At 38.2% G+C, this 17,329-nt stretch overlaps 1 protein-coding gene across 1 annotated transcript; it reads right to left on the minus strand.

Moving 5' to 3' along the window:
- Positions 1 to 951: 951 nt before the first annotated feature.
- Positions 952 to 15,639, minus strand: LOC113013321 (trypsin-3). The gene is made up of 5 exons (XM_080295492.1): positions 15,110 to 15,639; positions 9,132 to 9,291; positions 4,014 to 4,155; positions 3,634 to 3,900; positions 952 to 2,330 (listed from the first exon to the last, which is right to left on the minus strand). The coding sequence occupies exons 3-5, from the start codon at positions 4,143 to 4,145 to the stop codon at positions 2,160 to 2,162; spliced, it is 570 nt and encodes a 189-aa protein (XP_080151618.1). The 5' UTR covers positions 4,146 to 4,155; positions 9,132 to 9,291; positions 15,110 to 15,639; the 3' UTR covers positions 952 to 2,159.
- Between the last annotated feature and the right edge of the window lie 1,690 nt (positions 15,640 to 17,329).

Raw genomic sequence — 17,329 nt, forward strand, 5'->3', positions numbered from 1 at the left:
TAACCAAGCCTGGACCAGCCATGAAACTAGAGCTCCCTCTAAAGTAGGCCATCAAGTATTCATTCTGCTGTGATAAACCAACACCTATCAGGTGTGATGCAGTCTGTACTGATTTCACCTGGCTTCGTGACGGCTCGCCCTTGCGGGAATCTCTGCTGGTGAGGAGGAGGAAGGAGTCCAACGACTGGCTCCATGCATATTTCATGAAGGTATTCCAGTTTTAGGGTAATTCTTCTGTGGCTTGAGTAAGGCTAATGACAAGCAGCCAAGATTTACACTCCATATCAAATGTGATTGCTGTAGTTTTAAATAATTTATCAGTGTAGTGGCTTATTAATTGTTCCCCTGCAGAGGCTTTTACTGACTTGTACAAGTGACATGGCATGAAGAGTTGTGAGTTATCTATCCGAAAAGCCCATGTAATGCGTTATTGAAGGTCTCCACTTAACTTAAGGCTGATGGCTGTAACATTTACTGTGTAAATGCACACACAGACGTTAGGCAGAGAGTGCATGAAAAAAAGGATGATTAGTAATTTATTGAAGTTTAAAAAACAGAAAAAAAACATTGCAGTTTATGCAACTACATTAAAACAGACCATGAATATATCATGTCAAATTGGCAGTGATCATTTTCTGACTAATAGAATTTCAGTCTGAAAACACAGGCTGATCACAACACGGACACACACAGCACGCGTTACAATTGAACCAGTGGATTCTTGAACTTAAAGTAAGCATTATTTTAATTTTCAGTTCAAATTTGGATTCTTTTCATAATTCATTAATTTTGTAATGCAAATATCATAGAATAGTACAAATTACCCACCAGTTTCATCTCTAAACAGTTGTTTTAATGTGACTAACCTACAGATGATCAGATTTTCACGGAACAATATACATATATATATATATATATATATATATATATATATATATATATATATATATATATATATATATACATACATACATACATACATACATACATATATGGGAAATACATTTTTAAATGATTTCTGCTCACATTGAACAGATGTTGTTTTTTACTTATACATTTTGACTCAGTAAACTCAGTTCCTGCTGTTGTTTCTATGACTCATGAACAAGCTAAACGACTTGTGATGTTACAGTAATAGCCACAATATGCTCAGTTAAATGTAAGCATGCTTTATTTACAGCATTTCATATGTTTTGAGCTCATCCAGCCAAAGGACCGATGAGCATATGTGATAGCAAAGTGTCCACAAAGTATCTGTCTATCTCACCGGAGTTCACAAGAATTGTTGATACTTCCTCTGTATTTGTCAGAATATACTCAAACTTACAGCGCACACAATGATCCCCTAATTGGTCTTCACCCAAAGTGTAACCAAGGTTTAGGTCATTTTTATAATTTTACAGGCACTGTCATTTTCACAACGTTGCTACTCCTCCTATATTATTGATCATATTTTAGTGAAACATGAGTAATTTGTCCTTGATATGACTGTGAGCTTTCTTGACTTCTTAAAGGATTTTAGAACATAAACTGTGATGTATCATGACTGAAAGATAGCATCATGACTATGTTTTTCTGTTGTTCTCTTTTCCACGAGACTCTGAAGGATTTGGCACCTCAATCGTGACGCTGTGGAAATGTGTTCAATGTGTTCTGCTTTGCCTGAGAGTATTGGTGGATTCCACTGTATTTCTATTGTTTATGAGTTGCCTAAAATAGATCAGCAGCTGGCAAACTAAATGTAAAACTCAAAAATGGTTGCCCATTGTTTCTAGCTTTTGACTGACACAACATTTACTTGAGGTCAAGCAACAACCGCTCAAGAACTAGGTGAACATTTTGGAAAATTGCCAGATTTGCTTCGTTGCCAATAGTGAGAAGAAACTGACAATGCTCTTAACTTTTTACCTGCTGGAAATATTAACAAGTCACGTGCAAGACTTAAAAGTGCTTGGAGGTTTGTTTTGTTACCCTTGACAGGCCCCACACTGTAGCCTCATATAAAGGCACCCTTTTTTATCCAAATTTGAGCAAGAAAGCAAATCAAATATTTTCCTAAATATTCCTTTAACACATGGGCATACACTCAAATGTGCATGAAGGGCAAAACAAGCCTAACTTAGGTCACATAAGGCAACAGTGAAAAGTTGCACTGGGCTCTAATTCTTGTTGCATCTGCTGTAGTAGCTAAATATGGTGTTGTCTATCCATCTGCGGAACTTGGACACAGCAGTGTAGACTCCAGGAAACTGAGCATCAGCACAACCTTTCCCCCAGGACACGACACCATAGACCCGACCATCGCAAACAAGTGGACCCCCCGAGTCCCCCTGATACCACAGGATGGAAGAAAACATTAGGGATGACATGTTAGGCTACGGATGTCTTTACTCAAGTCTTTACTAATTACTCAACAAGAAACTTAAATATCTCTGATTGATATTCTATGACTTGCTCTGTAGTTCTGTAGCCAGAGCCTTAAATAATTTTCTTGGGCTGTAGAGCGGTAGCTGCCTTTCGCTACCAGTAAATTTTCTTTTACAAAATGTAATGTCCTTTTTTTTTTAATGACTAAATAAATGAAGATGTAGAACAATATTACAGAAAACAGTCTGATAACTTTCAAAATGCTGTTATGCAGTAGCCTAAAAGTTGCAAAAAAGAACACACAATATTTTAGACACTTAAAGTATGCCTTGCAAATACAAATACTCTGCAAATGCACTTTCTGAGACAAGCTGAAATAAACTGCAAGCCAAATTGACACAAGGTTAATTTGAGATTTTTTATGAAAATCAAAAAAAGGGAGAGATTTATTGACAGCAAGAGCAATGGAGTCCTATGCCTGTATTTTTTATTTTTATATCAAACTTTACCCAATGGATTAGTTTTTATACAAGATGCAGCTTTATTGTGAGCTTTATTGTATGCAGAAATACAAATACATATGCATAATATGTGTTTTTCATTCTGTCCTTACCTCCAATGCCCATTTCTAATTACAAAGTATCTACTTTTAGCTGCTTCCTTAGTCGCAATGGGTCACCAACGGGATGCCCTCCCTGATGACAAAGATGATCCCAAAGGCATATCTTTTCCTCCCTGGCGATTTTTCACTTGCTAAGCGAATGTGTAAACTATTAAACTATGTAGCCATTTAAATATAACTAATATTTATTTTGAGGTACAAGCTTCAGATATCAGTCTCTTGTCTCATGGAAGCAGCTAAGAGTTTGGGTTCAATGCATATACCATGGCCTGTTGCAGTAACTTAAGGAATGTGTGTAATTAAATGTGTGAGTTCTCTTGGCCTTAGTTTTTTTGTTTTGTTGTATCTCTGTTACTTTCTTGCCTTCGTGCCTAAAGCCTTCCATAAAATGCTTCCTCTTTTTTTCCCCTTCTTTCTCTAAACGGCCAGAGAAAAGATTCCAATTGTTTGGCATCAGAGGCAACAATCCCTTAATGTTATTACTGGGATTCCCCCACTTATCTTGTGGGTTGCAGTATGTTGAACCATATGGCATACCTGTCATAGTGAACTGGTGCTACGTAAATAAAAAATGACTTGAAAGGTGCTGTAAAACTGTTGCCATGTTCATATCCTGAATTTTAAAAAAGCAGAGATGCTCTTACCTGACAGGCATCTTTTCCACCAAGACTGTAACCAGCACACAGCATGTTTTCTGTGATGTTGCCACTAAATGACTCACTGCTGTTACATTTTTCTGTGGAGACAATGGGGAGCATTACAGTTCGGAGGGTGGAGGGGATCGGGCCTCCGCTGGGATTTGTGTATCCCCAGCCAGACACACGACACAGTCTGCCCTCTGCAATGGGGGCGCCCTGTCTGGGCAGTAGAGTGATGGAGACGTAGCTGTTCAGATAGAATGGAGCCCTCAGCTGAAGAGATTGTAGACAATGTGATGAGTTAGACACAAATGAAGCAACATGGTTTAAATAAATAAAACTAAATAAAATAAAAAGAAACTAAATAAAATCAATGTATTATGTACCTTAATAAGCATAATATCACAGTTGTTTGTGATTTTGTTGTATGAAGGATGTGGCACCAAAATGTGGGGAAGGATTTCTTGCTCTGTGCCCTCATATATAGAAAGAGAGTAGTCTCCTCCAACAATCATCATATTTTTCACCCTGTTGATGAAAATATGAGAAATTACATCTTCTGGGTCAAATGTCTGTAAAAGAAGATTTAAGATAAGATAATATAAACTTTTATTAGTCCCACACATGGGAAATTTGTTTTTATCACGGCAGAAACTGGACAATACAAAGTTAATAGCAGCAAAAATTAAGAAAAACAACAGAATAGAATAAGATCAAATAGAATAAAGTACTATACAAAATAGATTAAAATACTATGTGACATCAGAAAATTGCACTTGGTATTATTGCACATTGGGGAGACTAGGCGAAGGCTACCATGTCATATTGGATATATGTGTGTGTGTCTGTCTGCACGCGTGTGGTCATCTGCAAAGTCTTTCTGCTTGTAGAGTCTGACAGCAGTTGGAAGGAAAGACCCGCGAAATCTCTCCGTCCCACATCATGGGTGCTGCAGCCTGCCACTGAAGGAGCTGCTCAGTGCTGTCAGAGACTTCTCCATGGGGTGGGAGATGTTGTCCAACAGGGATGACAGCTTAGCCACCATTCTCCTGTCACTCACCACCTCCACTGGGTCCAGGGGGCATCCTAGAACAGAGCTGGTCCTCCAGATCAGCCCGTTCAGTCTCTTCCTGTCCCCAGCAGAGATGCTGCCGCTCCAGCAGACCACACTGTAAAAGATGGCAGAGGCCACCACAGAGTCATAGGTCTTCAGGAGTGGGCCCTTCCCTCCAAAAGACCTGAGCCTCTGCAGCAGGTACAGCCTGCTCTGCCCTTTTCTGTAGAGAGCACTTGAATTGTGAGTCCAGTCCAGTTTATTGTTTATTGTACACCAAGGTACCTGTAGCTATCCACAGCCTCAAAGTCCAAACCTTGGATATTTAGTGGTTGCAGTGGAGGATGTTTGTGCCTGCGGAAGTCTACCACCAGCTCCTTGGTTTTTCTAGTGTTGTTCTGGATGTAGTTCTGCTGGTACCAGTCCACAAACGCTTGGGTGACTTCAATGTACTCTTTGTCGTCCCCATCAGTGATTAGGCCAACTATTGCAGAGTTGTCAGAGAACTTCTGCAGGGAGCACTGGGTGGAGTTGTGAGAGAAGTCTGCAGTGTTGATGGTGAAGAGGAGCAGAGCCAGAACCGTTCCCTGTGGGCCCCCCCGTACTGCAGACGACCCTGTCTGACACACAGCATTGATTTCTCACATACTGTGGTCGGTCGGTGAGGAAGTCCAGTGATGGTCCGCTCCTGAGTTGTCCAACTTGTCCTTCAGGACTGTGGGAAGAATGATGTTGAAGGCACTGGAGAAATCAAAGAACATGATTCTCACAGTGCTCCCAGAGGTCTCCAGGTGAGAGAGGGAACAATGCAGGAGGTGAATGCCATAAATCATGTAATGGCGCTTTTCGTTTTCTTCTGTTTATTTTTTTCTCATTTTCTCTGCATGCACTCTGAAAACCTCTACAGTTATATCAACACAGGCAAGCTGATTTCTTTCAACTTTTTTTCTGTAAATAAGTCATAAATGCAACAGAAGCCTAAGGTCTGTAACTCTGATCTATGACACTGCCTTTTATCACAGGTATAAAAGACATTTTGGCATGTCACATCAAGAAAACCACACATATAAGCATAACAATGGGCGACTGCCGAATCTTTTTCACCTACTCCAGTTTCAGCGTCAAGATACTTTACATGCTGGCTGCTCTTAAATAAAACAGAGTAACTGTTCTTCTTAATAGTAACAGTTGTAGTTTTACTACAGTGACAAATCCAGATCTTGGAGTTGGAAAGACCTATTGAGTTTTATGCTTAGGGGTTTACAATAACATAATAAGGGGAGGTGCACAGGTGTATTTGTGTTAAAGCTGGCTTTGATCCATTTGGGTGTTTCCTAGTAAGCTATGCCAGTAAACTAGCATGCACAATCCAAGTCCCTGGAACATGGACACTTAACTGGAGTGTGACCCTATATTAGGGTTATTATTTACAGAAAGGCTTTTCCTGTTGCAACATGGTATATTATATGGAAACAAACAGTAATGACACCCTTTAGCTTGAAACTTAATCATTTTTTAAAAAATGGTGGCAAATAGTGATATAACACCTTTTGCCAAATTGCACAATCAGCAGTTAAACAACAACGTGTAGTTGTGTTTTTTGGCTACGGTTCACAAACCCAAAACAGAGGTAAGAGAAAATAAATGAGTAGTTGATAACTGGTACAAATAAACATGGTAAAGTCATGTTTTGTTGCCTGTAACACTGGAATCATTTTCCTGATGATATTAAACAGTCCTTGCGTCCAACTTTATCCAGGTCTCAACAATTTTCTTCCTTATATAAATTTTACCTACTCCAAACATACACATCATACACAACATCTTTTTAGCTGTAGAAGTGATTTTTTTTTCATTGCAGTACAAAATAGTTTATTACATATTTTGTAGATTTTCTCTCTGTTTTGTTTTTTGTACTTTTTTTTTACGGTGTTGTTATTTGCATTTGTTTTATCATTGCATTTTATTAACTCCTAAAGTTGTATTTCAAAGTGAAATCCAAGGAAGCCAATCGGTCTCAAAATAATTTCCTAGAAAGCAAAATCTTGGGCCATGTCATGGGGATCATTTACACAGCTCAACCAAGAGGACCAGAGGGTGTAACGACTCTGTTAAATAAACATTATCTTTGGGGCAGGTTCATATTTTCATCATTCTTGTCAAACTGTCATAAAGTCACTGACTTAGGGCTCCTCATCCTGCCTACTGTAGCTTCTTTGCCGTCTAACCACCAGTGAGCTTGGATAAATATTTAAGTCCTATGACTCAATACTTGAGTTTGACCATACTCGCTAGCTTACCATTTAAGGTAATGATGGGGTTAGGGTTGTCCTAACCTGAGCTAAACTGGCATATGACAGGGCAGTAAATACATTAAATACTCTCTATGACCCCTATTCCCCCTGCCACTGCAAAGAGAATAGGGGTCACAGAGGGGCAGAACACTGTTATATGCCAATCAAATGTATCCTGTGCTCACATTGGCAGAGTAGTTGCTTCATAGCTCCTGGGATCCCACAAGTTACAAAGCAACTATTCCAAGGTTGCATGAAAAGACTAGGCCGTTTGGCACAGTTTAGTGCAGGCTAAACTGGTTAGTTTGCAATTCTCTGGTTAAGTTTAAAGTAATGCATTATGTTGCACTGGTGCAGAGAGGCTGAAATGCATATACTATTATATATTGTACATATATTTATTAGTTTCAGATGTAGCCATTCTTGTATTTTGCTTGTTTACATTATTGTATTTTGCACAACTCTGTTGCTTGTGAAGCTCGCACACAAGAATTTCACTCACATGTGCTGTACCAATGTACCTGCACATGTGATGTGACAATAAAAGTGATTTGATTTGATTTTGATTTGAGGCTGTGATGTTTATGTTAGGTTACATAAAGGGTAGCAGACCATACAAATTTTTATGTGATTCATTTCTAAGTCCATTTAGTGATTTGTTAAATAGTAGAAGTAATTTAAAATATATCTTTTGTGACCCTGGAAGCCAATGGAGCGTTGCACCTTTCTGAATGAGCTGTAATGTCTGATTTTCTTTTTTGTTTTGTGTTGCTACCAAGACACTGTTACAGTAGTGTAATGAATGTGCGAGTGAGTTTTTCTGTATCTGCTTTAGACAGACATTTTTATTTGTATTTTACTTTATTTCAAGACATCAATAGGCAGACTTTGTAATTGTTTTTATGTGGCTGAGGTCCATAAATTCATAAACTCTATAGATTTTTTGCCTGGTTTTAGGATTTCAGTATCTGTTTTCTAGATTCTTTTTATCCTTTTTTTCTTAGGCAAACATCAATCGCTTGCCTCAAAGCTTTGCTTCGTCAGTGTTTTTTTTAATTTTTAAAATTTTAATTTATTTTGCCCATTCGCTTGAAACTGCCAAATGTATTTTTATGGTCTCTTACACTTTGAGTTGCCTCTGTTGTGTGATATGTGCCTTCTATCTATAAAAAACATACTGATCTGTGAAGTTTTTTATCACACTGCTGTAGGAAATCATAAGCCAAGATACATGTTAATGCAGAAATGTAATTTCTGAGGATGCTTGACAACAGATTGGAAGTTGGGAAAACATTGTGGTTGTGTTTGGTAAACAGACAAGAAAGCGCAGAGTTGTATCTGTCCTTCTTTACCTTGTTCTTGTTAAGAATTATAGACAAGAGATGGTTATACTTGTCATGTAAAACAGCAATTTCCAAGTTATGCAGTTTGATTGTCCATCCATCCATCCATCCATCCATACATACATACATACATACATACATACAAAAAACCCCAAAAAGATTTTTTAAAATTTGTCATTAATGAAGACATTTACATTTCATTAAAATCTGGTTGCTAACATTAAATTGGAAGTCTGGGAGACAGAGCTGCCTTTCTGCTGATATATTAATAATTAACTGCTATTAATGCAATAAAGCTTTTTGACATCAGTTGCAACTGTTTGTTGATAGGGAAATAGGCGATACTGACATTTGGAAACTGTAATTTATCAGTTTGCTGATTTGCTGCTAAAACCTTAGAATATGGAATGGGCACAGAACATTGTCTACAAATATTGCTTCCTTATCTTCAAATTGTTTGCAATCTAAATAAAGTATTCTGATCGGTCGTCATGATCTGTGTCAGATTTCAGTACAACAAAGCTCCATTGTTATGGTGCGCTTTTATCGTTGCCATTAGCTTTCTTTCAATCAGGATAAGCCACAGATCTGACTGTATGATATGAGTTGAAATTACAGGATTGAGAAGTCAAATTGAGGCTATCCTATATCAAGAGGCCTTTTCTTCCTTACAAAAAGTTAAATCTGAACACAAAGACATGGGGTTTTGTGTGATGTGTGACTGATTTTAAAACTCAATCAAGTCAACTTTGCCTTAAGTTATAGAACTTTTTTAATCCATAGGGGTAAATCGACAGGAGAAAATTAGCTCACCCGATGTTACAGTGTGCTGCTGTGACTACCCAGTGCTTATTAATCAAGAAACCCCCACAGAAGTGCTTTCGTTCCAATGTCTGTATCGACACAATATACTTGATGGAATGTGGAACCGGTGCATATCCTCCCACTATTCGTTCCTCTCCAACATTCTGACCTGCAACACACAAGCAATGACAAATTTCAGCTCGGATTAGATTTAGAGAAAGAAACACACAGAACAGTCCATAAGGTGTTGGTGTAAACCACACTGAGCTAACTCAGTTGCTCTTTTTTAGTACCTTTACAAGATCAGTGCAAACTATTCAGGTCATAAAGAAAACCACAGAGGATTTCACCGCACAGTTGCTTTGTGGCTCAGCAGATCAATGAAAAGCAATCTCATCTCCGAAGTACTTCACACTGGCTTAAGTGAGGATAGATCTGACTGCCTGTTTGGTGTTTAAATGAGTTTGAAGGTAACACGTTAACTCAATTTGGACCGGATCTGATTAGCTCATAAACAGAATCAACCCTCCAAAGGACACCTGGGCGAAACACAAATAGAAGGCCTGAACTAGCCCACAATCTATCTCAGTCTGCCTAAAGGAAAAGGAGAACACCATCAGTTTGGACGTCTCCAAAATGCTGCCCACGACCACACTCAAGGATAAGCTGAGTATAGCTGATACTGGAGTAAAACTAATTCTAATTGGAAGCTGTGCTTGTTTGGGAACACTCTTTGGTGTTTACAATGCTTCTGCCCCTGACTGAGCTGCTCAGTTTTATATTTTTTCACTTCGTGTATTTGTGGCTTTAAATGCTGCTGAGGACACTGCAATCACATCTTTTCCCTTGGACCTTGAAGTTTTGAATAATGTGAGGACAAATAAGATGAAAAGAACTCACAGAAGCACTGTACAGCGCACACACAGAGACAGATTTCAGCACTTACAGAATTTAGAGCAAATTTTCTATCATGGATTGTAACTTAAAATTAAGTGTTTGTATTCTTGGTCAAGCTTGCTGGTTGTGTTAATGGGGCAATGTATTAAATATGTCTGAGATTAGTGAACAGCCATTGTTTTCTGCATCACCTTATCATTATCTCATCACTGTGGAGAAAATTTCCTCCACTTTTTTACAACATAGCTTTAGTTCACTGAACTGTGTGGCAATCACTTTTGCACAGCTGTCTCATTTAGGTTAAGGTCTGCACTTTGACTGGGCCATTGCTACACCTTGATTTTTGTTTTCCAGTTATTCTTTTGGAGACTTGCTGCTGTGCTCAAGATCATTGCCCTGTTGCATAACCCAGTTTCACTCAAGCGTTAGCTGTTGGACAGATGGCCTCATATTTAATGCTAGAATACTTTAGTATACAGTGGAGTTCATGGTTGACTCAGTGACTGCAAGGTACCCAAGCCCTGTAGCTACAAAACAAAACAGAAAAATCCATCAGCACACCATCATGGGTTTTTGCAGTCTGTACAGTGCGCTGTCGGATCACTTCTGATTTATTGTCTTAATCCCTATGGAAGCAGTAAGAGTACAGATATTTTTAAAATGTTTAAAACTATCTGTTCCACATCATATTATTGCAGCATCATGTTATTATTAGTGTTTGATGGGTTTAAAAGCTACTTCGGCCTTCAAAATTGTCATTTGAATAGTTAGGAGCAGTGTAGTGGTGCAGTTGTTAGCATTGTTTCCTCACAGCAAGAAAGCCCCAGGTTTGAAATGCACCATCTGTCCAGGGCCTTCCTATGTTTTTCTTGTATCTGCATTGTCTCCACATACTCCAAAGACATGGAGTTAGTGGGGTTAGGTTAACTCGTGATTCCAAATTGCCCGTAGGTGTGAGTGCGAGAGTGAATGGTTGTCTATCTCTGTTAGCCCTGCAACAGGCTGGCGACCTGTCCTAGCCTTCCTCTTGCCTTATGGCATCCGGGATGGGCTCCAGACCCTGAATTGGATAAGTGCAAGAGAATGGAAGGATGGGTTTACAAGCAAGGCCAACTAAAGCCTTGGTGTGAACCCAAAGGTTCATGACAGAACAAGTCTAGACTATTCGTAGACATAGGATCATTTCTTTGAAAGCGTTTAATAATTAGTGCTTTCTTGTGTTTTTCTGTTTAATTACATTCAAAATTGATCTCAAGTGGTTCATAAATGAGTCTCCAAATTGTCAGTGTGGTGTGGAGATATGTTATATTTTACCAAAAGATGAGATAATTCTATAGTCTTATAAGAAGTGACACTTTGGTACCAAGTTAGTGTCTGAACTACCCAGGGAACGATCAGGGAAAGCTTTGATGCAACCTTTTTCACTCGAAAATATAATTTTGCCTAATAGATAATAGAAAGAGAAAAATGTGAATACCTAAAATATTTGAATTATAATGACTTTAGCAATTTTACAATGTTGAGCTACGACCCCACATTTTCTAAAATGTTCCCTAAGGCTCACAAAGCATCTATATGGCAAATATTTGAAAATTAAACAATGAAACCAAAATTGTAGATCACAGTAACTGAGAGAACCTTTAGGCATGGAAATGCTTTCATCTAACCACAGGCTATAATTAGTAGCTGGGGTGGATCTTAACAACAAAATGGTAACTCTATAGGCTACACTACACCCAGCAGTGACTGCGTGTGAGGTTAACACACATGTGGGTGTATCAGAAAGCATTATGCAAGATCATGGAAGTAAACATTTTAAGATTGGGTTTCTTTGAGTGTTTTGTCTCCTAAACTGTAACTAGAAATAGAAGAAAATTGAAAAGATTAAGAAGATAAGATTAAACAGTGATAAACTACAGTTTTTTCTTTTTTTAAAGCTCAGGTTTGGGTAAGTCTTAAACCATTATCCAAATGATATTTTATGCTGCTTCTTCTCAAATCACAGACCTGCTCAAGATCTTTATCAGAATCTCCTTTTTTGGTGTCTTTGTGACATAATTTCCAGGCACAAAGGCAGGTGTTGGCCACAATTATTTATTGTTATTTGTGTTGTTAGACTGAATCTATTGTTACTGAGGTTTCAAGTTCAATTCCTTTTCAAAAGCCCTGTGTCTCAGGAAGATGTTTTGGCTGTAACAGTTTACATGCTACAATATGAAAGTATTTATCATGTAATAAGAACCATTTAAATTTCATTAAAAAGAAGAAAAGAGTTTTAAATGAAATGATTACCTGTAAATAAGAACAGTTATTTTAACAAGAAAGCAGTCATGTGTCTTTTTTACTGTGAAATATGATCATCTTTGAAGATTAACTCAAATTAATGTGCACATTTATTTCTTCCTCTCCCTGCTACCCAGATGGAAATGGCTCTGAGTCACAATTTTTCTCTTCACAGATCATCAGAACTGCAAGTGCACAGCTAAAAGGGATGTTTTAAAAATGATTAGAAGGCATACCCTAATGCTATATCTCATGCATTTGCAGCACATCCTAGAAGACACCCAGTCTACTTTTGTTTTCAGAATGTTAGCCCATCACAACATCACAACTTTCACTTTGTTCGTTATGATCATATTTTTGTGAACTTTAAATTGGAGAAAAAGAAGCTTACTCACAGTTTACAGCCAGGACTTCCAACAGTATACAAAACAATAAATATGGCTGGTCCATAGTGAGACAAAGGGCAGCACAGTCTACTTGCAGCGAGAGGCTTAACCTGTGTGCTACTTGTCTGATCTTAGGGGGAAGGCATCTCACCTGCACTCTCAGGTTTCTTATAGTTTCTGTTTCCGTTTCCATGGTCACCACTTTGTCCTAGACCGATTTATAATTGAAGCTCCATGGCACAGTTGCTTGACTCACCTCTTCCATGACCCACAGAAACTCACCCAGTTTATTGTTGACATTTTAAGAACAGCTTGATCAGCTGCTATGAGCCTGTTCAGTTTTAGTCATGTATTATTTAACAGCTACTCTGATGATTTAGCCCTGTCCAATATAGCATCCCATAAGTCCACATGATTGAAGCTCCTAATGTGGCTCAGATTGGCTTCTGTCATATTAAATGAGGAAAGATTCAGTATGCGTCTTTACCATTCATGAGAGTCTCCCTGCACTGATATCTCCTGAAAGGATTAATGAGGCTTTTGACCGAAGTTGAGCAGCATAAGCTTTCGTGTCAGACCAGGTCAAATAAGCACTGCTGCTCAACATCTATCCTCATGCTGGGTGTCATTAAAAATGGAGCACAGCTAAGCCTTGTCTCATCACAGTCACCATCCCTCTGTGGAGTTCCTGACCTTAGCTGGCTAATAGCCCTCTCTGTTGCCCTCATTGCTGCTGATAGCTAAAGCCGTGCTCTTGGTACATCTGTCCTCCCTTGAGTGCTGACAAAGGTGCTTTTTTTCTGCATGACCCACTCCTCAGTTCACATGCTGCTGCCATGTTCATGGTTGCCACTTCCAGCTCTTACAATCATCTGACTGACATTGAACTAAAATGTTACTTACCACAAGACTCTAATAAACAAATTTCCTCCTATTTTAAATCTATTCACTTACTATAAAATATGTCAGCTGACTTGAATTAAAGACTTTCCTTATTTACATTAGACTGGAGCTGTTATACTTTTCCTTATTTTCTGTTACAGTGGTGGATGCTCATGTTAAACATGGCCAACATTTCAAATAATGAGAAGCGATGAAATGCAAGTAATCCTCATGAATTAAAACCTCAACTTTCAGACAGCTCTAAAGAGCCATTTTCAATCAATTATTTTATTTTTCTGTCTCTTTATGATGTCATGAGAGAGAGGATATCCTTATTATGGTCATGTCAGACATACAGCTCTGGCAGATTTAAGTCTGCTGTTTTGTTTGCAAGGGGCAGCAAATCAGAAGAAGGTTGACTTAAAGGGTAGGAAGTGAATGAAGGTTCTTCATCAAGGCCAAATATAAAATAAATAGGAGTTATCTTCACCTGTTAGTTATGCAAATCAATCTCAAGTCCAAGGACAAAAAATAAATTAACAATAAATGTAACTATATCTATGAGACATTTAAAAGTTATTTAAATGTTTCATGCTCGCTAATGCTTTGTTAGCATGTGCTATTTGTTTTTAGTTAACTGTCATGTAACACTTTACAAAGGTTTATTGATGTAATTATGATTAGAGCTGTGTCATTGTGTTACCACTGTTCATAAATAACTTATAAACCCTTTATAGAGAATAGCAGACCACTACATGTTTTAATACACTGCTCATAGATGTTATAATCTGATGTAAATCCTTTTTATATCAACAGTGTTTATTATATTACATCTATTTTATTGTATTATTTAAACTTGATATATGTTTTTGTTTCCATATGTCAGCAGTTATGAACAAATAAAGGGTTTGAACGTGACTTTCTTATAATTGCTGACATGTTTCACTGATAACTGAGGTGTATAATTTCACTGACATATATTGTTGTTCAGTAGTCAGACAGGTTGGCACTGAAGCCTTATCAGTGTCAGTATCAGCATCATCATTTCTTGGTACCAGTAACTCAGTACTGGGTAGGGATGGGTATCGTTTAGGTTTTATCCGATACCGGTGCCAAACCGGTACTTTTGAAACGGTGCCGGTGCTTAAACGGTGCTCAAACCGGTGCTTAAAGAATGGAGAACACAAAATTGGTCCAAAAACCTCTCATGTTCAGCTGTTTTTTTGTAAAAAGATAACAATGTTAACCTTTTCTGCAGCTATGGGGCATATATGGTATCACTCTTGGCTGGAAGCAGTGCTTAAACAATGGAAAAAACACAAACTTTGTCCAAAAACCTCTCATGTTTAACTGTTTTCCACTTTTTCTTTGGTCATTTTAGCCTTTTTGGCCAGGGTGAAGGGAGCATCTGCCATCAAACAAGAAGACAGCTGCATGTAACTACAACGGTGTTTGCTAGTTCACCTTACATGCATTAATGTAGTAACGTGGTTAGCCTACTCAACGTAAATTACACACGGACAACATTAAGCTACTCACGCAGAGAAGAACGGCTGCTGCTGCATCATCATCCGTCATCTTTTCTGCTACACTGGCAGGGCAAGGGGCCAGGACTCTACTCTTCGGGTTTTTGGGGGATGTTGCTAACTCCGGGTCCGATAACAGGCAACCCACCTGCAGTAGATGTGCTCGGTGTGAGGTCTCGCAGCAAGCTATCAAATACAGTGTTTTTTTCGGCTTTTAAAAAAAACGCTATGCGTCGCCAGGTGTTTCATCGGATTTGAGGTGTTACCTCCTTTGCACAGTATCACCTTAAAGCACTTGTTGCAGGCTGCTGAGTTTCCATCTTTTGCTGTGAAGTACAGCCAGACTTTTGACCGCTTCGCCTTGGGCATTTTTAATCTGTAGCTCTGCTCTAAAAGAACGTACGTACCTGGACCCGCCTACTATCCTCGGAAACGTAAAATGATTGGCTAGAATTCAAAGTGTATGACATCTCAGGAAAAAAAAGCACCGAAATAAAGCACCGAAATGTGCGCTGCTTTTCGGTCTGGTTACTACCGTTTATGTCAGAACCCCATCCCTAGTACTGGCATCTTGATTCAACCTTATGTAATCTATCTTTACTTAGAAATGTGTTTAGCTCAATAGCTGTAAATTCTACTAGTAAACATCTACTTTAAACCACACACATATATTAACATATTTAACCTGCAATGAATAAAAAATACAAATACAAACACAATATTAACTTTTTAATTGCTCTACATAGACTTTAGACTTTAGAGCTTTTATTGTCATTGTGCAGTTTCTTGCACAGCGAAATTGGGTAGCTGGACCACAAAGGTGCAAAAGTAAAGAAAAACAATATATGTATACATATATGTGAGTAAACTATATACTGTACACTGTATGTGTAGAAACATTGAAACATTGTGGGGCTGTATACAAGGGCAGTTATATAATATAAATAAATAAATCAGGGTGGAGGGGCTATGGTCATTTAGGGTGGGGATGGTAATTCCATTGAGACCAAAATATTGTGCAAAGACCAAAGACCAAAAATATTGCACAGAACAAGGAAAGAAATCATATTTTACTGCAATTTACAGATTCAAAGAGACATCCAAAAATCAGCTACATTGGCATTTATTATAGATCTTAAAAGGCAAGAAGCCAGGACTAGGTGGCCTCAGCTATTCATCAATACATTTTGAATTTTGCACAAAGGTTAAGCTCCTAGAAACTAGTTTCGAAATCTAGATTGCACTGAACTTGAGTCTTAAGTAAAGTGGTGCAGTGAGGTGAACTACAGTGTTTGGACAGTTACACATTTTGTGTTCTTTAGGCATGGCTTTGTTTATTTTATTAGTATTAATCCAAGAAAATGAAATAATGAATAAGACTTTCACACGAAATATAGTCCTTTTAATCAGAGCCTTGACTACTAAACTATTTGCTGTGTTTATGCACAAAAAAGTTCAAGGACTTAGGTTTCTTTTGGGGTACCAGTAGCTATTTAGCTGTTTAGGTGGCGTCTATAGGAGTAAAGAGGTAACAATGCATGTATTGAAGATAATAAACAGTCTCACAAAGTGAGAGTGCTATGAAAGGTTGTTGTTCAACCACATTATTATTATAACATGCAGTACTCCAGTTAAAGACATAAATCACTGACATATTAAAGTTGTGTGTAACAGAACCTGAAGGTGAGGTACAACAGAGAGCCTGAGTATAGTCTAAGCCCCATTGCAATGAAAAGAACACAATGTACACTCTATGTTTTGAGGGTCAAAAGTTTCATCCAACGCTATAACTGGGCTGAAATATTGTTAGTGACGTTGAGTGCAGAGGGTTTTTTGCAGCATGCTTACACACACATGATGATGGTTTGAATATTCTCTGGGTCAAGAAGTCTGAAGAAGATGTCCTTAACTGGGCCTTAGAATCGGTTGAAGAATAATGGATAATATAGATAATCAAGACTACGCAGGGAGTGTGTTGTGTGTCTGTCTAGCCATGATCATCTTGGTGTGAGGCAGATTATCACATTGCATTCCAGCGAAGTAAACTTGTAATTTCAACTGCTGAAGTAAATTAAATCTTTCTAAAGGACAGATATTTCTCCTGAATTCCTTCTGAAAAATTTGAACACGACAAAGTCTCCATGTGGTTATAATTAATATTCTGTTCATCCATTCTTTTTTCGCTTATCCTTAGGCTTGGGGAGGGAGTTTGATAGGAGTTTGGAGCCTATCC

This window comes from Astatotilapia calliptera, chromosome 20, assembly GCF_964374335.1.
Source record: "Astatotilapia calliptera chromosome 20, fAstCal68.1, whole genome shotgun sequence".
Taxonomy (NCBI): Eukaryota; Metazoa; Chordata; class Actinopteri; order Cichliformes; family Cichlidae; genus Astatotilapia; species Astatotilapia calliptera.

Coding starts and splice junctions, on each gene's coding strand:
- LOC113013321 (XM_080295492.1), bottom strand. CDS start 4,145: ATGATGATTGTTGGAGGAGACTACTCTCTTTCTATATATGAGGGCACA. Junction 3,901..4,013: donor GTGATATTATGCTTATTAAG/GTACATAATACA, acceptor CAATCTCTTCAG/CTGAGGGCTCCATTCTATCT. Junction 2,331..3,633: donor GTGGAAAAGATGCCTGTCAG/GTAAGAGCATCT, acceptor CTGTGGTATCAG/GGGGACTCGGGGGGTCCACT.